Source organism: Lacerta agilis, chromosome 8, assembly GCF_009819535.1.
Source record: "Lacerta agilis isolate rLacAgi1 chromosome 8, rLacAgi1.pri, whole genome shotgun sequence".
NCBI classification, from domain to species: domain Eukaryota; kingdom Metazoa; phylum Chordata; class Lepidosauria; order Squamata; family Lacertidae; genus Lacerta; species Lacerta agilis.
Genome location: NC_046319.1, coordinates 56,793,170 through 56,813,300, shown reverse-complemented (window position 1 = coordinate 56,813,300; position 20,131 = coordinate 56,793,170). Strand labels below are relative to the sequence as shown.

Here is a 20,131-nt window from a genome sequence, read left to right as displayed (position 1 = left end):
AACAAAAAAGCTGCAGTAACTCCACTGATAATCTGAAATGGGATCTTTCCTCTCTCCCATTCCTGGTCATTGAATTTCACTGTGCCTAACTTAAAGAAAAAGACAAAAGGAGAAAATAGTAATATTCACCACACTTATTCCGGGTGCGTTTTTCAGTTTTTCACTAACTTTGCCTTTCTTTAAAGAGACAACTTGCTAGAAACAGACCTAGAATAGATAGTTTGTTTTGTCCTGGGATTGTTCCTTTACTGAAGTTAGCAGACTCCTTTGGGTGGTTTTTTTTTGTGTGTGTGTGATCTTTTGTTTGTACATGTGATCCTTTACACACACAAAAAGCATTATATGCACTCCTTTGATAGGTATGTGATTTTGAAGTGGAGCAATCCTTGGGTGTGGATTCCCTCCATAGAATTGCATTGGAATGGAAACTGAGCTGGGATTTTGCAGTTGGATGTCAAAAAATGGATTTAGAGGAGAGTGATCGGTCCGCCTGCATTGGTCATTGAGCCAAGGGGGTGCTGCAACAATGATGAACAATGGAAGACGAGAGAGCCTGGACGCAGCCAAATTTTGGCATCACTGAAATGTTAAAGCACAAAGTCTACCCCTGCTGGAAATGGATAGAAACAGTGCAAGAGTGGGCATCTGGTAGTGTGAATGGCTGGGCAGGAAATGTTGGTGTCATTCCTAGACAGGAGCAGAAGTGCCTCTTGGCTTACCTTTAATGTAGGATCAGAACTACTTGGGTCAATATACTAAACACTGACATCTTTCAAGGCGGTATGGGGAAAGGTTACTTGTGCTATTTGTGTGGTTCCGTAGCGTTATGGGATGCAGACTGCTTTAAAGTAATTTCATTTGGGCATTTGTATCAGAGAGAGAGAGAGACAGTAGGAAAAAACCAGAGTGGTTTTGAATTGCTCTTTCAAATGACATTCTATTATTTTGCTCATTTGTGGCATCCAAGCTGTGATTGCACAATCTGGCTGTAGTTTGGCTAGTGGATGAAGAGCAGGATGTAGAGTTAAAGGAACATTCTCAAGGTGAAGGAGTAATAATACCCGATTCAGATGGTGACATAAAATTTGATTTTGATCTAGTCCAACTTATTTGGCTGGGAATATTGCTATTAACTACTCAGCCCCACCTGTGCTCTGTTATGTGTTATCTATTTCACATGGTTGTCTGTGTGGATAGTGGGACTCTTAAGAGATTGATGAGCAAGGAGAGACAGCAGCTGAGAGATAAGCTATAGTTGTGACGGATTGTGTGTGTTTAACATGGCAGAGTAAGTCACAGTGCCTGTTTCTTCAACACAGATTCATCTGAAGCAGCACAGTAGTTTATATTGGGGCACATTCAGTTTCCCTCTGCTTTGGCAATACAAAGCAAAAATAAATAATAATTTGTGCTCTTAATCGTGTTGTAAGGCACTAATTGGGCATCTTGCAACCAAGTGACTCTTAAATCAGATATTAGTTCAGTGACACACCATCTTCTCACTGTGGCATGGGTCTTTCTAAAAATGTAGGAAGTTTAAGAATAAAAATATAATATGCTGCTTCTTGATCTCCTCAGCCCCAGTTTGTATCAGGAGCCAAAATGCCAAACTATTTCTTCCCAAATAGATGTGAACGTGATTGTCCACTACTCCAATATAGTTTTTGCAATGGCTGCTAATGCAAGGTGTGATCAGATCTTGGCTTTCTGGGTCCTCTCCTCCATAGCAGCAATGATTCCCACAGACATATTCCTAGCGGCAAGAGAGTTTGTTCCGCATGTCCGCATAGGAAGTTCCTGCATCCTTCTCCTTAGGAGGACCACATCTTGTCTACAAGCAGCTGTCTATCCTGACTCCCAGCTTAAGAAGAACAAGAACTCAAAGAATGATTCTTTCCAAAGGCTTTAATATTGAGATTGGTGTGATACCTATGCAAATCTCTGGTCTATGGCGCAGCAGGCAATACACATAGTTAATCCAAGGCACACAGGTAATCTAAGCACTCAAAGCTTAGACTGTTGATCCGACACTGGCACACCCCTTGCTGCATTTTATAGAGGAATGGTGTGGGCTCAACATAATGCAGTGAGTGGTTCTGCTTCTTAGCAAGCAATCTAGCAAGAACCAGCCAGTAGCCATAATGAGCTGAAGACTAAGATTGTCTAGCACCTGGATGTGCCAAGGGCCTCTCCAAGACATTCTGTTGAGTAAGATGGGGTCCACTTCCACGTACACTTCCATGTGGAGAAGCTGAATGAAGTGGCAATTGAGCCTTTCTTCAGTGCTGGTGATAGTACAGGATCCCAGGATAACGGGCTAGTTTAGTGTATGTGTGGCATACACAACTCTGTCCACTTCACTACTAGCTGCTCCCCGTTCCCCAGCATCTGCAGCCCAAGGTGGCTGCCTGACTCTGCCTAACAGCAGGACCAGCTTTGAATGGATCTGTACAGAGAGTTGTTTGCATGTCAACCAAAGAACGGATTTGTTTAAATAGAACTTTGAAGTGGCATTTTTAAGGTGAAGACATGAATTGTAAGTATACGGGAGGAGAAAAGGCCTCCTAGCAAAAGACAACCAGGCTTTTATCTTATGCTTCTCACCATGTGGCTTGCCATTTTTTTGCAATTTAAGAGATTTGCTGGGGATTTCTATGTCTGCTGTTCAAAGGGAGGGTGGTTAGCAATCCTTCTGAGCTCATCCGTCCAACCATGCTAAGAACCTGTGGGGCACCAAACTAAGTTGCAATTCATACATAACAACAAATTGCTTGTTGTTGCTAAAGGCATGAGCCTCAGGCTCACATGCACCCCCTTCCTTCACATACAGGTGGAAGAAATGTAAAGCATTTCATCAAAGTTAATCAGAAACAGGCATTTGCTATCTGAAAATAAAAGAATGTGTTCCATACGAAGCACAGCAAGTTAACAAACCAGAAAAGAAAACACTTTGATCCTGGTTTAATACTTTACTTGGTTAGCTGAGTTTGTACAAACCACAGTTTCCTTGTTTGGATGCAACAGAAACTTCAGGTTGCTACAAATTGTGATGAGCAGCATTAAATATTCTGCACATGTATGTAAGGTGAGGAGGAGGAGCACACAAACCTAAAATACATTGTGTTGCCATGACATGAAACAATGATTTATTGGTACATCTGAATCAGTCTAAACCAGGGATGGGAAACCAGTTGCCCTCTGGATATTGTTAGACTACAGTGTACAATTATAGTTAATATGCAGCAAACTCCAGGACTTGAGCAAGCTTCCAAGGAAAGCAGATTGCAACCAACAGATTTCAGTGTTCACAACTGAGCTATTATGTACCCATGCAGGGCCCGATGACTGCCAGAATTTCAAGGCCCATTTCAGGGGATTTAAAAGACCAGTTTTCTTGCTGTTGAATGGCCTCGGGTTATTGGCCTTTGCCAGGGAGAATCTCTAGAAGAGAGAACAGAGGTGGGTGGACCAATTCAAATTTTTGAAAGACTTTTTCAGTCTGGTGGATTTCATGTCTATGGATCCTCCCAGTCGGATGGTCCTGGCTCCATGTTAAGATGAACAATTCATGCAGTGTGTGTGTCAAGTTGGTAGTGCTCTTTGGATCCTGACAGTTGTGTTCCTACACTCTTGTTTGGTTGTGTACACACTCCTGAAAGGGGTTAACACCAATAGTCCTATCTTCTGACCTCCACACAGGCAGCCTCCCCCCCACACACACAGTTGTGTCTGTGAAACCTTAGGATAGTTTATCATGGAATCAGTTGAGGCCCTTAACACAAATGTCCTCTGTTTGTTCACAGCCATGTCCTTTTGTGTTTCCTAAGTGTTTTGTTGCACATCTGCCAAACAATATAAAACAAAAACAACAGAGTCTTTGAGGAATAACAGGCGAAAGCTAAGCTTTTTTAATGGGGGGGGGGGCTGTTTTCTTTTAACTAAAGATCCTGCTTCCCCAGACAGTAAGAAATTCATTTATCTTCTAGCTGATATTAAAAGACAACCCCTCATTGAATGGAAGCTTCCCCCACCCCCGAGGAAAAAACGGATCAATTATCCCTTTATTAATGCTGCGTACAGAGGGAGGGAGGATTGACGAGGGTTTGCCTGGCCTTTCAGTAGCTGAAGTAAATTATCACAGCAAACAATGAAACCATAATTGGATACATTTAACACAGAACTGTGAATTGGCAAATTGTATTTATTTATTTTGCAGAAGAGAGATTGACTAGCTAGAATCTAGAAGGAGAAGACACCTCCAGCTCCCCCCCCCATATGTATGCACTTTGGACTGTCCTTCAGGCTGACACAGATGGTTGGTCCAAGAGACAAGGACAGGATACACGTCAGTGTCTAGGCAGGGTGGGGAACCCTTTTCCAGCCTGAAGACTGCTTTCCCTTCTGGGTAACTTTCTGAGGGTCATCCAGTCCAATCCCCTGCAGTGCAGGAATATTTTACCCAACGTGGGTCTTGATCCCACAACCCTGAGATTAAGAGTCTCATGCTCTACTGACAGCGCTATCCCAGCTCATAGTCTGATTTGAAGTCACTTCTGAACCTAGGTTTCTGGCTTTTTTTCTCTCTATTTAATTTATTTTTTTATTAGTTATATGCCATCTTTTCTCCAAGGAGCTCCACTATGGTGTACACAGTTCTCTCCCCCTCCATTTTATCCTCACATTGACCCTGTGAGTTAGGTTAGGCTGTGACTGGCCCAAGGTCACCCAAGTGAACTTCATGGTCAGGTGGGGACTAGAACCCTAGTCTCCTAGGTCCTAGTCCAACACTCTTAACCACTACACCACACTCGCTCCTAAACAAACCTTGAGTGATAACCAAAGCTTGTTCTAGACTTATCGCTCATGGACATAACACTAAGCCAGAGCATGGTTTGTTTCCTGACAGCGTGGCAGCAGCAGAAGGAGCCAGGAAGGAGCAAAGCATCCACAATTTAAGGAGCGAGGCACTAGCACACTCTGCGTTCACATTATACCATAGTTTATTTTAACTGTGGTATAATGTGACATGCAAACAAAGCCACGTTGTCTTGACTGCCTTGATTTCCAACCATCCTTAAAACCACTTCTCGTTTCCTGGGAACCAATGTGCTCTGTGACCGTGACTACCATCCAGCGTAGCAACTGGATCTGAGCCAAGTGATTAAGAAGCTCAATAAGTTGAGCCAAGTGGAGTTAAATAAGTTGCTGCTAACCCAACAAGGGTCCAGAGGAGATGGAGAGAATTATTATTGTTGTTGTTGTTGTTGTTGTTGTTGTTATTATTATTATTATTTGCTATTATTACTATTAATTACATTTCTATACCACCCTTCATCTGAGGATCACAGAGTGGTTTACAATATAAAAACAAAACTGCATAACATAGTAACTAACAAAAACAGCCCCCCCCCCCAAACTGCCAACTCCTGCTCTTCATTGTCATCTGCATTGTTGTCACCTGGATCTTCTCCCTCCTCACAAGGAGTCATCTGGTGACTTCTGGCAGCCAAATCTGCATTCCTACAGTGACTGTGAGCTGCCACCTTTGCTTTTGAGAGCAATCCTAGGGAGAACAAGGGATCAAGGCAGGGCTCATGATGTGGTTGGAAGGGTTAATGGCAGTCTGGGTCAAGTAAAATCCTCACACCTTCTCATGGTTATTGCTATCTATATTCTTTTGTTCACTCTCTAAAGTGCCATACACACTGACAGTGGATGCAATATTAGTAGTAGTAGTAGTAGTAGTATTGGGTTTCATTGGTGTTCTCTTGTTTCCCTGACAATATGATTGCTTCACCATCACAAGACCTTGAGGTCTTACTCAAATGCCCACAGGGCCTCTTGAATTGCTCCCCCATGGACTGCCACATTGGTCATAAGGTGGTGAAGATGGTTACTTTTTCCTCCTTTATAAGGTACATGGATTTGAAGGAGGAAATTGGAAGAGTGCTGCTCTTTCCAACCTCCTCTTTCAGCTCTATGTGCTTTTGACGGCTCAGATAAATTCTACTGGATCTAGCTTTTGCCCAAATTCCCTGGAAAAGCTAAATGTGTGTCTGCATGCATTCTCTCTTTCTGTCTTTTGGGGGGTGGCTGATACAAGGAGGGGAGAGAAAGCAGTGGCCAGAGAGGGTGGTACCCACAACACTCACTCAAAAATCTAAATGTGCCCATGAGCCTAAGAAAGGTTGGTGACTGGAACCAAATGGGTGGACCAAGCATGTGAGCAGTGGCTTCTAAATAATATAGCTTATGGTTGATTATGGTGCTTCCACAGAAAAAGGTGTTGCGTCCATATGTGGTAGCTGCGAGGAAATTGTCTCCCATCTGGATGATGAGCCCATCCTTGTATATGAATGTGGCATTCCAAGTCTGCCTTTCACCTTCTGCAGCAATTGTTTTGGTTCATGTATACAGAAATGGTTTATGGACTGGGCCTTCCATGCAATGTGCTTGAAAAGAAGTCCCAGGGAGGTGATACTCTTCATAAAATATTGTGGTTCATAGGATGACCTGCAGGTTGGTTGTATGAATGGTTCATTCCATAGGGAAATGTCTGTGTGGTCAATGCACAGAACTGAAGAGCCCTCCTTCAAGAGTTTCAAGATGGAGTGATGGATCTGTGCCCCCAAGGCAGAAATTGGGGAGGATGGATGAGAGGGTTTGCTAAGGGAGATAGTGGGGGTGAACCTCCTATTATAGAAGTGGAGAAAGAAGCAACGTAAACACTATTTTAGAATATGAGCCATAAAGGGATGTTACCTTTAAAAAAAAATGCATTGAGTTGTTGAGGTCTTTTTTCCCATATTTGTGCTCATGGGGCTTGCGTCTTGTTTCTGAGAATACAAATGCACGCACAATACAAGGATGAATGCTGACAATACTGCTTCAATCTTTATCCCACCATAGCAAATGAGAGTTGCTCCACAAACCATGATCATCATCATCATCATCATCAACATTACTAGTGTGCATTCAGAAAACATTGTGCACCCCTCAAAGTGAAATGTGTGACTGTGTCAAGGTCTTCTAGGCTGAGTCAGGAAAGCAGTTCATCCAAGTCAGCAAAATTGAAAGTCAGGGTCTGGCAGTCAGGGTGGGAGCTATCTATCAGTACCAGCAGTTACTGGAAGTCAGAGGCCTTGAGAGACAAGCTTTGAACACAATGGGATGGAGTTTCCCAAATGTTGCTAGGATGAAAAACCTGGAAGTGAGATAGATGATAGATGATAGAGAGAGATAGATAGATAGATAGATGATAGATAGATAGATAGATAGATAGATAGATAGATAGATAGATAGATAGATGAGAGATAGATAGAGATAGATAGATAGATAGATAGATAGATAGATGATAGATAGATAGATGTTTTGTGACCTCAGTGTCATTCTAAGGATGACCTGATCCCAGCCTCTTCCAGTCTCACTATGTGCTGGGGTCTGTGATATAGCTGTCCTCTAAAGAGGTCTTGTCTGGTTCTGAGAGCAGACACAGCCTGTCAGAAAAACATGTGATTGCGAGGCTATGTATCTTGCCAAGTACTGTTGTCTCAAAGCCAACATTGACCATGGCTCCCTGTTGAGGGTTCACTCTGTGGCATACCTCAGTTCCATGTGCAAAATTGATCTACCTGTACTTTTCATCATTGTTATGACTGTTGGCACCCAGTCTTCTCCAGTGATCTTCGGGGATCGGCTGAGACCAATGGACACATAGTATAGACATGTGTGTATGTGTGTGTGATTTAGTTAGCCACACAGCAGTGGGAACTGGGCATGCTTATTTGTTTTTTCATGCTCTTGGCTTTTCCATTCATTGCTAAAGAACTTTCACATTCTTCTTCACCCACCCAGTGCAATGTCAGAAAATTAAGCTGCTCCAAATAACAGAAGGGTTGGAGGAAATAAAGCAATGACGATGAAGATGCATGACATTTATGCAGTAGAAACTATTTGTTTCTTTGTTTATTACTTTGTGGTTTTTTTTTAAAAGAAGCTGGTGTATGCAGTTGAAAGACCAACATATTTTCTCTGAATCTCATTTCATCCTGGTTTGATCCCTGCTGTGTGTGTTTGTGGCCAAGAGTGTAAGACTGCAGTGGGTGGGATGGAGTTAATCTTGGTCCGGTTGACTTTTCTTTATCTTCTGCTAATAGGAAGAGGCTTGCTCTGTTGCAGATTGCCCCACATTCAAACTAAATCACCAACTTTGGAACACTGCAACCAGCTTCTGACCTCTTCTCCCTTCATATCTCTGCATACTTTTGATGTCACACTCTACAACTTATTTATTTATTTGTTTGTTATTTATTTAGCTGTGACTTCTTTTTCATTCACATCTGCGTCTTGGTGATGGTGGGCTTTTTACAAATATTCTGTGTCATTCCACAGATGTCCTTTTAAATAGCTGGTTCTGGAAATGTGCCCTTTAATTTGGGGAATTTGTGTGTATGTGTGTGGGACATAGGCAAAAACATGCTCCGCATCGGGGCGGGGGGCAGCAATGGGTGGATCTCAGAGGGTGCTGCTTAGACTGAGCTAAATTAAGTCTTTCCATTGCACTTTTTTCCTTTAGTAGACATGTAAAGATTTTGTTGCTTTTTTTAAAGGGGGAACATACAAATCGAATGCATTCCAACTTGTAATTTCTCATTTTCTCTTCACATTCACCAGCAGAGTTGATTTTTTTTAATGATTCTGTCTTCTATTCTATCTCTGTATATGCTTTTTTTTTTGCTTTGTAGTAACACAGGTTGGTGTGTCCCAGGGACATAACATGTGTCCGGACCCTGGGATTCCAGACCAAGGCAAAAGGATAGGCAATGATTTCAGGTAAGCATTTGTTTATCTGTCCCCCAACTCCACTGGTGTGTGTGTGTGTGTGTGTGTGTGTGTGTGTGTGTGCTTTAGTCTTCATCAGGCCCTGCAGATGTTTCAGCAAAATGCTGCTCTTGATTCTTTGAAAGTCTGTTCAGAACACATCAGAGGTAGAAGCTTCTTCACCCTATGCACAGTTAGCTTCTGTAATTGGCTGCTGCAAGGGTGGTTACAGATATGGTCTAGAAGGCTTTTAAAAAGGAGTTAGACAAATTTGTGGAGGGGAGTTTTACTGATAGCCATTAAGCATGATTGTTACGTAGAATCCTTACAACAAGAGGCAGTTTGCTTTGAATATAAGTTGCAATGTGCAGGGGCATGGCTAGGGAATGCTGTTGCCTTTGTGCCCAGCTTTTCTCGAGAAAAATTAGCTGGCTAGTTTTGGAAACAGGATGGAGTGTGTATTGGCAGTGACTGACCTGAAAATGAGATGTTGGGAGATATCTAGCTCCTGTCCCAAAACACAATGACAGTGGCACTAATGTCAAAGTAAGAAAATATTTTTATTCATGTTCCCCCCCCTTAAAGTCCTTTATTGGGTTTTTATATATTACAAAATAGAAAACCTTGACACTATCATAAGATTGTTCTGTGAACCGCCCTGAGACTACCTGGTATAGGGTAGTATATAAATTCAACAAATAATAATAAATAATGATAAGACATTACTACCAAAAAAAAACACTTACCAAAAAACTCAAACCCACCCACTTTACAGAGATAAATAGGATCCAGATGCCATATTGCAATCCAAGGTGCAATGTAAACATGACAACACAATTAATATAAACTTAATAAACTGTCAATAGCAGTGCTTGAATATTTAGATACTTTCTTCCCCTCCTGTTACCTTCTTACAAAATACAAAATTTCTAACTAGCAACTACAGGTGGGGGGGAGATTAAATATTTTCCCTTCCAAAATTTTGCTTTTGTCCACCTAGCCACGATAAGATCAATAAGTAGCTCCTTGTTCTTTTAAAATCTATCTGGACCATCAAAGAATTTCAATAATGCCAAGCTTGGGGTAAGCATATAGCGGTACAGGTTCAGTAGCAAGCACAAGGTCCAGGAGTCAAGAGTTCAGAGTATATGAGCAAGGCAAGAGATTCAGAACCAAACAGAAGCTACGAAGATGTCCCAACAGTTTGACATACCCCTCCCTCCAAGCTTTCAAAGTTGAGGTAGAGCGTGTTCACTCACAAGACCTTCACCCTATGGAGCTGCCATGCATGCACCTGCCCACTCCTCCTGGGTGAACACAGCTGATCCAATTTATAAAAGCAACATCGGGCACAATACCTTGGCCCTTTACATCCAACTCTTCTTCAGTTCCTCCCTCTGGCTGGTAGAGTCCTCCCTCGCTGTCTAATAAGTCTCTGTACTCCACAGGAGGGTTGGTGGCAAGAGCAGGCAGCTCTGCTTCCCCCCACACCCCTGTTGTCTAGAGTTACAAGGAACTCCCATCTGTTCTCTCTTGGTCCTTCTCTTCTGTCTGGGGCTGCTATAACCATGGGGCTTATGACAGGAGACTGCAGTGGAGAGCATGAAGAAGACACAGCTATAAGAAAGGTAAAAATTGTATGCCAGGGTTAATTAGGAAAGGGATTGAAAATGGAATTGTCACTATTGTCAACATACTTCATATTGTTCTTTTTCTGCACACACACCCATAAAATTTCTGTTATCAGCTGCCCACGCAAAATGGGTGGAAAACAAATCTCATTCAGTTGAACAAAGTGGATTATTCCATAAGGAGTGATTCACAGATGAATCTGTTGAGAAAGTGATTAAGGTAACCAAGGAATGAGATGAGATTCTACACTATTATTAACATGGTGACCTCGTCCAATCTGAATTGAGCCTTGCAACCTCATTGCAGCCATGTTTCCTTCAAGCGCAAGCATGGTTGATCTCATCTGCAGTTACTTTCAAGAAACTGCTTAGGATTGCAGCTCAACATGGGGACCACACTAGCATGAATCCATAGGTCAGATGTGTTCCACATTGCTGTGTCTGCTAAATGGCCTCTGTGGAGGCGCAGAGGACTTTGGGATATGTTCAAGGCCAGCCCCATAGGGTCAAGGTCTTCAGGATTGGTGAGGTCTGTTATAAAGCTGGGGGAGAAATTAGTTTGGTTCAATTTTTTATGTTAACCTGCATAGTTTGTATTTCCCAAACCAGTACACAAACCAAAACGTAGCTATTTTCCGGATTATGTGTTATTTTAAAAGTGTTATTAAAATGTGTGTAATGAAAGTGAGTACTAAAATGTGTGCATTAGTGGATAAAAAGTACAAAAAAATCATAATACTAGGGGAACCTTTGTAAAAATGGGCAAATGTGTATTAGGAAAAATGTGCACAAAAATGCATATATGAGCTGATATATATAAAAAAAATCAATACATCCTTAACTGGTGTGTAAGTGGAGTGAACTGAATATGGGGGCAGGGGGGAACTGAGAGTCTGAGAAAGCTGGAATCGACAGAATTTTCTTTTTTGAGTGCCCCAGAGTTCCCTCACATCAAAATGCAAGTGCACTCTAGAATGTGGCAACACACTCCTGCACCCTACAGGGTATTGCAGCAGATGGGTGGTAGTGTTAAGTTGTAGTTTTCTGGGAGCTGTCCACTGTCAATGATCATCTCATTGGTCAATTCCTAATAGCATTCTGTGGAGCTGCAGGGTTCCCTGGAACAGAGTGTGGAAATCAGTGCATTATAGTTCTGTTCTCTCCTGGTATGTCCCGCAGAGGACCCTAAGGTCCATGAATAATAATAGCTTCAGGGTCCTGGGCCCTAAAGAAGCCAGATTATCCTCCACCAGGGCCAAGGCCTTTTCAGTGATGGCCCTGACCTGGTAGAATGCTCTGTCCCACAAGACTAGGGCCCTGCAGGACTTGATCTTCTTCCACAGGGCCTGTAAGACAGAGCTATTCCGCCTGGCCTTCAATTTAGCCTGATTCTCCATTCCTTTTTCCCTTCCCTTTTTCTATGAAGAAACCCTTCTGAGACCCCACATTTAAACTCTTCCCTGGTCTCCTTGCTGTCCCTAGCAGGACTAACTTGGCCAGTTAGCCCTGGCGATGCTACATTTATGTTGTACTTTATGCTGTTTTTATTTTTTAAGTTGTTTTTAATCAATGTTTTATATTTGTTGTTAGCCGCCCTGAGCCTGGTTTTTAAATTGGGAAGGGTGGGGTATAAATAAAATTATTATTATTATTATTATTATTATTATTATTATTATTATTATTATTATTATGTTCTTCATGTGATTTGTCCCAAGCATCCTCTCACCTGTCCACTTATGGGTTTGCTTGGTTGCCTTCAGAACACACAGTTGTCTACTCCCTATGGATTCCACAGTAGTCCCAGCTATAGATCGCTCTACCAAGCCCTGAGCTGGTTGGGGCTCTGACATTTGAAATGGGAAGCTCAGAATCTGGGATTGTGGACCCCGAACTGAAGAACACTCCTCCTGGGTCTCTTTCTTGGAATGGCTGCTTGTAGCTCAAATGCTATCCTGGTGATTTGCTGCAGGGTGTGGGGAACTTCCTGATGCCCTCCAGATGTTTTAGACTGCAACTCCTATCATAGTTGCAGAAGTTATAGGGTACCAGGTTGGCAAAGGCTGGTGTAACAATATCCCTGTGTTGTGTTTAGGGCCTTGCCATGACCACAGGTAAGCAGGGTTGTGCTTTTAGCATCACCCCAAGGTCCCTACTCCTTTCTCCAACAACCACATGTCATGTGCACTTGCCTGTAGTGACATTATAACACCTGCAGGGGCTTTGCACAATAAGGAGACCTACACTACCAGGTATCCCTATGCCTTGTGAAGCCAGTTGTTAGTCCACCACACATGTATCGGAAGGGTCTTCAGAGATTTCCTGCTCCCAGAAGAACAGCTTCTCCAGCTAAGGGGAAAACTCCTCTCCTCTCCCACACAGTTCAAAGTAACAATGTGTTTATTGTCTCCAGATACAATACAAAGCTAATATACTATATGCAGTTATTCTGGTCTTTGAAGTAAAGATACTTATGTACAGATCCACTAACACTACCACCATGCTAGCTAACGCTGCTGTGTAAAACCCACAGCCTCTTCCTCTGACTCTCACAGATTCAGAACCTGACAGCAAGCAGGACACAGGACATGAGAAAGGAAACGCCCTAGAGACTGGTGTTACTATGGTAACCCAATGCATCTCAGAACATGCAGACTTGGGGGGGGGGGTGCCACTCAGTACATGAGACCAAGCACTGTGTAATTTAGCCTGTTGTTCACATTACACCAACACCCTCCTAATAATAATAATAATAATAATAATAATAATAATAATAATAATAATAATAATTTATTTGTACCCCGCCCATCTGGCTGGGTCACCCCAGCCGATACTTCCATGTTGAAATTTCACCGTGCACAGCACATGTGGTTGTTGCAGAAAATAATAGTGAAATGGGGTGGGGATCTCAACATGGCAAGCCCATGCACATGAGTAACGTGTGAATGTGGCCTCTCTCTCTCTCTCTCAACATGGTGAGGAAAAAGAAAGGGAAATACTGACCAGTCGCCACAGTGGGGTCTGTGCTGAAGTTTCCTACAAGCTGGATGTGTCCTTAGAGATAGCAGTTTCTATGTAATTTTTTTAGTGTGGCCACAACTGTTTACAGAGAGTTATCCCATATCATGTAATTATCACTTCTTTTAGAAATTACTCTTCTGTTTCCCCCCTTCTACCCTTTTGTTTCAGTGTCCCTTGAAAAGGAGTTATTCCTGTATGTAGGAGCCCTCAGTGAAGGGTTGATGTGGGATTTGAACCCACAGCTGCATACACACCATATAGTACACACCCCCAAAAAAGAATCATGGGAGCTGTAGTTTGTTAAGGGTGCTGTGAATTATGGTTCTGCAAGGGGTAAACTACAGTTCCCATGATCCTTTGGGCAGGAGATTACTTTACGGGTATGATGAGTACACAGCCCAAGTCACTCTCACACACCTGAATTCCCGATGACTGCACAGCTAATTTTTCCCAGGCCACAAACACTCAGGCTGTTTCACACATTCTCATGCACATTAGCTGATGGCTAAAATATAAAGTGGCAATGGCTTTCCTTATGTGAATTGAAAAGCTGCATGGATTTAACAATCACAGATTAAATACTACAATTAGTCAGTGCTTACATCTCAACCCAAGCAAAGTGCTTCTCAATCCAGACAAGTGGCTGGCACCAGTAGTTGTCAAACTACAAATGCATATGTGTGAACCAACCCATTTGATGGTCTTCTCCAGCCTGGTGCCGTCCAGATGTTTTGGACTAAAACTCACATCAGCCCCAGCCAGCACAGGCAATAGATCTGACGGATACCATGTTGGGGGAGACCACCCCATGAGGTTGTTTGAATTGCATGAGTGGCTTCCCATTGTTGCGTTGCCATCTCTTCCCTTTGGCTTAAAATAAGCCAGTCGAGCTCTTCACATTGTGCGTGTGAAGGGTGTGTGTGGGTGTGTGGATCAATATTTAATCATACTTCTCTGCCAAGTCCTGATTTGTTCTCTAAAAATGCCTTTCAATCTTCACCCCAAGCCTCTGTCCATATTCTCCTGGAATCTGGGTCAGAACCAAAGATATAATGATGTCCGCTGAGGGATATGATGGAGCCGGGAGGGAGCGAACACACAATCCCATCTAAGAGCTGCCATCTATCTATAGGTGAAACTCGAAAAAATAGAATAACGTGGAAAGGTTCATTTCTTTCAGTAATTCAACTTAAAAGGTGAAACTAATATATGAGATAGACTCATGACATGCAAAGCGAGATATGTCAAGCCTTTATTTGTTATAATTGTGATGATTATGGCGTACAGCTGATGAGAACCCCAAATTAACCAGATCTTTAGCTCCACCACCCCTGGCAAGCAACTCGGACAGTTGCACGGGGCCAACCACTTGTCAGTCACCTGACATCACAATGATATCAGGTGACCCATTTTTCCTTTGCAGTGCAGCTTGAGTTCAAGCACCAGTGCAAAGGAATATCCCTGATGATCCAAACCAGCTGTAAAGTCACCACCAATCATTTGGTCAGTGCTGTCTTCACGGTCCACTTTTGGCAGGGATCAGCTACACTCATGAGCTCCAAGTGGCAGTCTCTATTAGTAGTCTCCCATGGCCCAAAGGCATAGCTTGTAGCTACCGGAAGCCATGCATTCAGTATTGTAGGCCCAGTCCTATGGACTCCATTCTGAACTCCCTCCTGAATTTCAGGCACTTTACAAAAAACTTCCCTATTTCAGCAGACTTCTTAGATTGTTCTTATTCTTTGTATGCTTTTTATAATTAAGTACTCTGCTTAGAAAGACTGGATGTTGAGGAGCAAATAAATAGATAAATGGCCAATCAGCTGCCGCAGTGACTTCCTGACTGGAAACCAGAATGCACGAAGAACAGCTTTTAATTCTTATTGCTGATCCATTTCCCAAAGAAGCTGAAAGCAACACCATTTCTATCTTTCAGGTTAGGATCCAGCATCCAGTTCACTTGCAATGAAGGCTACGATTTGCAAGGTTCCAAAAGCATCACCTGTAAGAAGCTGAGTGGTATGATAGCAGCCTGGAGTGACCAGAGGCCAGTTTGTAGAGGTGAGGCAAGTAACTGTGCAGTGCCAAACGCTCCAAATTGGGCAGGAAATTGGTTTCAATTTCCACCTTCTTGGGAGTTCATTATAAGCAGAGAAGGGAGGGAAATACGATGCTGTGAACTGTATCAAGTTCACTCGGTAGGGGTCTCTTTTCAGGGTAGCATCCAATAACATCCTTGCTGAGAGCCTTGGTTGGCCCATTAATCCTGCAGCATGTGTAGCCTGCAGTGGGGCTGGGATTGGTTTAATTGCTTCTCCTTGTTTAATCTTCTAAACACACGTTTCCCTAATTGTAAGGTGGGGCTCAGCTAAAGAGGTGCAGTCACTGAGTTCTTCCTCCAGCTGTCAGACTTACCTCGTTGGCTGGGACAGGTATGAGCAACATTAGGCACCGGTGCCCATTTTCTAAGTGTTTCAGTGTACCAAATCACCAGGAATTGGGATGGTGGGGTCAGAGTATCCTTCAAGATCCAAACAGTCAGCAGGTGTGATCTCCGAAATCCTTTATGCTTAGGCAAAAAGCAAGGAAAGGTGACAGTCTCTGGTTCATGGGGTTTTTCCAAAGATGTTTAAAAAGGGAGTTTGAACACCCCATGTTGCCATGATGATGCTATACTGACTGGCCTACACAGAACTACCACATGCCATGTTTACTGAAAGTAACAGGGAAACTTGTAATATATTTATTTATTTACAGTACTTATTTATTTCATGGAATCATAAAATTGTAGTGGAAGGGACCCCAAAAGTAATGTAGTCCAAGCCATTGCAATGCAGGAATCACAGATTGCAGGAATGACAGAGCCTCCAATGCAGGAGAGTCCACTACCTTTATTTCTAAAGAAACAGTACATGTAATGAACACAAACTAAGGATGACTAAACTGTGAACTTCAAGATGTTGTCAGACTCCAACTCCCATCAGTCCCAGCCTGCAATAGCCAATGGTCAAGGGGTATGTGGAGTGAAGTTGTAGTTCAGCAACATCTGGAAGACCACAGGTTAGCCACCCCTGGCATAAGCAATCAATGGGGGTAGGAGAACATATGCCAGAGGATCAGTGCTAATAATGCTTAGGGCTCATCCACAATTCCACTCTTGGAAAGCATGGGTCCAAGCAGTTTTCCTCTTGCCCCACTCCTTCCTAAGGGAAAATTCACTCTTTAGCGATAGATCGGAACAAGTGTCAAACTAGGGAAAACCTGAATTGTTGTTTGCTCTGACTGAGTGCTAAAGAGCATCCCCCCCCCAGGAAATGTGGATAAGCTCTTAATGTCATCACCAAATAGGGACTCCAAGGGCTCGTCCACACTTCCACTTGCCTTGCCGCTTTCTCCTGGAGAAACCTGTTGTTTACTGCTGAATCGGAACAAACATCCATCGTGGTTTTTCCCCTGCAGATTGATGTTTGCTTTCTGATTCAGTGTTAAACAGTGGGTTTTCCTGGGGAAAGCATTGGAACAAACGAGAAAACACTCAGACCCATGCCTAGAGAGGACAAGTGGAAAACCTCTCTGATCCATGCTTTCTAGGCATGGGACAAATGGAAGTGTGGAATAGCCCTGAGTAATTGGAAGGAGAAGATGTATGGTGTACTGGAGATTTTTGTGCCCCATGGGGGAACATACAAGATATTCCTCTGGGCTTGCAAGACAATCAAGAAGGAAAGAGAAGAGGCGAGTTTGTGCCAGAGATGTCCTGGAGATGGAGGTTGAGAGTCCTGTCTCCTTCTCTATCTGCTGTAGTATTTAGTCAATAGGGAACATCACACTTTTCGCTTCACTGGATCTCTCCGTCCCAAGTCTTTTTGAACCATCACTGCACAGCTTGTGCATTTCTGCTCTTTCCTTTTTTTTTTTTCTTGGTACTTGCTTGGCACTGTAAAATCCCGGCTAATTCCCTGAAGTGTGGATGAATTAAATCAACATAAGAGGATATTTGGCATAAATATCTGACTCTGCAAATGAATTCTATAGCAACTTTTCATTTGAAATAAGGGAGGACTTGCCAGTGCCATTGTGACAGTGTTAATCATTAATTTTATATACAGTCACAAACTCCTTCCTCCTTTTAAAATTTAGACTTTTCTTATCTCTGTAAATATTTTTATACTCTATTTTGGGTTTGTTAGGTTTTTTTGTTTTTTTTTTTAAAAAAATACCTTTCAAATGTTGAAGCCTTGCCTTTTTGATGAGTTGTATTAAGAAGTGAGTTTGGAGTCATGGAGTTGCCTGGCCTTGAAAGATCTTGGTCTATAAGTACCTCAAGGTCATAGCAGATGCTCAACCGGGGACCTAAGGAACGTTAGCTGGGTATTCATCAGGGCTTCCAAAAACATACTTTAGCCATTTGGGTCAGGGGAACTACAGGGGACCAGTGAGGAAGGCTCTTGAGAACGATTGCCCATAACAGTACATTCCGTACTGTGGGACACTCTGAGTGCTATAAGTATTCAAGTCTGACCAGCTAGAAGGGCTCTGATCAGTGGTGGCTAGTGTCCATTGTACAGCCAAAGGCAATGACAGGCAGAGCCACTCCCTGACTGGTTGGAAGGAAGAAGGCAAGCAGATAGGAGACTGCTAGGGACAGACCGGGGGTTGGTGGGGCAGAACCCCTTTCACCCTAGTGGCTCTGCTAGACTAGGGAAGTTCAAGCAACACCTCCCCATGTGTTCACTGACTACATTGGGGAGGGGTCAGTCAGATTCCATTCACTGTCTATTCCCCACGGCCCCAAATCTGACAGTATTTACTTACTTACTTACTTACTTACTTACTTACTTACTTACTTACTTACTTACTTATACATACCCCACCCATCAGGCTGGGTTTCCCCAGCCACTCTGGGCTGCTTCCAAGTATTAAAAATACGATAAAGCATCAACCATTAAAAACTTCTTTAAACAGGGTTGCCTTCAGATGTCTTCTAAAAGTCAGATAGTTGTTTATTCCCTTGACATCTGATGGGAGGACATCAGTTTGAAGAGACTATGGAGAGACAGATGTTTGCTTGTATGAGCTCCTCCGCTCAAGTGAGAAAGCAGATTAGCCAGGGATCTGGCTTATCCAGAGGAGATCCTGTGCAAATAAACCTGTATGCACTTTGGATCCTTTCACATTTGGGGGTATGCTTGTGCCCCTCCTGCACACTTTTAGTAAATACTTCCTGAAGATCTTTTAAACATCTTAGTCACTGCAGCATACTTTCTAGGTCTTGACTCCCTACCCTGAAATTTTGCAGAAACTGGATCTGATGGCTCGCTTCCCCCATGGCCAAACTCCCTGGGTGAACACTGTTTGCATAGGTGTGTTCTCAAATATGTCATAACATCTTCCCCCCTGCCCTGCCCATTTCCCAGTTAGATATGACTTTTCACTCATTGGATGCCCTTTACATTTGACATTCATTTTTTTCTTAAATACACACATGCACCTACCTTTTGTCCCTTGCTTTACATTGGCCATATTCATGCCATACATTAAAAGTGCTATGATACCATGTTAAACAGTCAGAACTTTGCCGAAGAATTCTGGGAGCTGTCGTTAGTTAAGTTCTCTGTGAAGAGGGATTGATTGTTAAGGCACTGTGAGACATGTAGTTGTGTGAAAGGAATGGGTCTCCTAGCAACTGTCAGCATTCTGAACAAACTACAGCTCCCATAATTGTTTGGGGAGGGGGCATGACTATTTAGAGTAATATCATTGTACTTTAAATGCATGTAGCCAGTTCTCTTGTTCCTCATTTTCTCTTTCTGCTTCTCCCACTCTGTCCTTCTACATTCAGTCCCTTCTTCCCCCACGCCATGCCTGAGATGTCTTCCTCTGTCTCCCATCTCCATCTTTTTTTTGCTAAATGAACCATTCCTGTGGGATGTCTTGGCTCCTGACATACAGACATATCCATCTGCCTCTGTATTCAAACAGCTGCTGAAGACACTCTTCTCTGCTCAGGCATCTCCTCTGTGGTCATTTCTTCTTTTGTATCACTCTCATATTATGTCGTCCTTGTTTCTTCTGTAATGTGAGCATGAGGGCAGGACCTGTGCTTTCCTTTCATTTAGAAAAAAAATCTGTGTAAATTTAATAGATTCTTCAAAACTGTTTTTATTATTACCACTAGCAACAATTAGTCGTTATTATTTATAAGAGTAAATATTATTAGTACAGTCATACCTCAGGTTGCAAACGCTGCAGGTTACGTTTTATCGGGTTGCGCTCCGTGCCAAACCCGGAAGTACCGGAACGGGTTACTTCCGTGTTTCGGCACTTGTGCATACACAGAAGTGCCAAATTGTGTCACGTGCGTGCATAGACACAGCGCTGCGGGATACGAACGCTGCGGGTTGCAGACGTGCCTCCGTCATGGATTACGTCCGCAACCCAAGCGTCCACTGTATTTTGAGGATGGATCCAATTTAGTGTGTGTGCAACACTTGATTTGTGTGGTTGGGGCAAAAGTAAAGATAGCATGATAGGCTTCCAGGATTTGCTTCAGACAAGGGATTTATCTCAGTGATGTGGCACACAATTTGCATGGAGGAAGCTCCAGATCCAGTCCCTTGACATCTCCAGGTAGAACTGGGAAGGACTTCTATCTGAAACCA

General features: G+C 42.9%; 1 protein-coding gene across 1 annotated transcript in view; it reads left to right on the top strand.

Annotated features, from left to right (window-relative positions):
• Positions 1-20,131, top strand: part of CSMD2 (CUB and Sushi multiple domains 2) — a 512,122-nt gene that overhangs the window by 274,476 nt on the left and 217,515 nt on the right. The window contains 2 exon segments of the mRNA XM_033157666.1: positions 8,745-8,832; positions 15,406-15,530. Coding sequence (XP_033013557.1) covers positions 8,745-8,832; positions 15,406-15,530 — 213 coding nt within the window.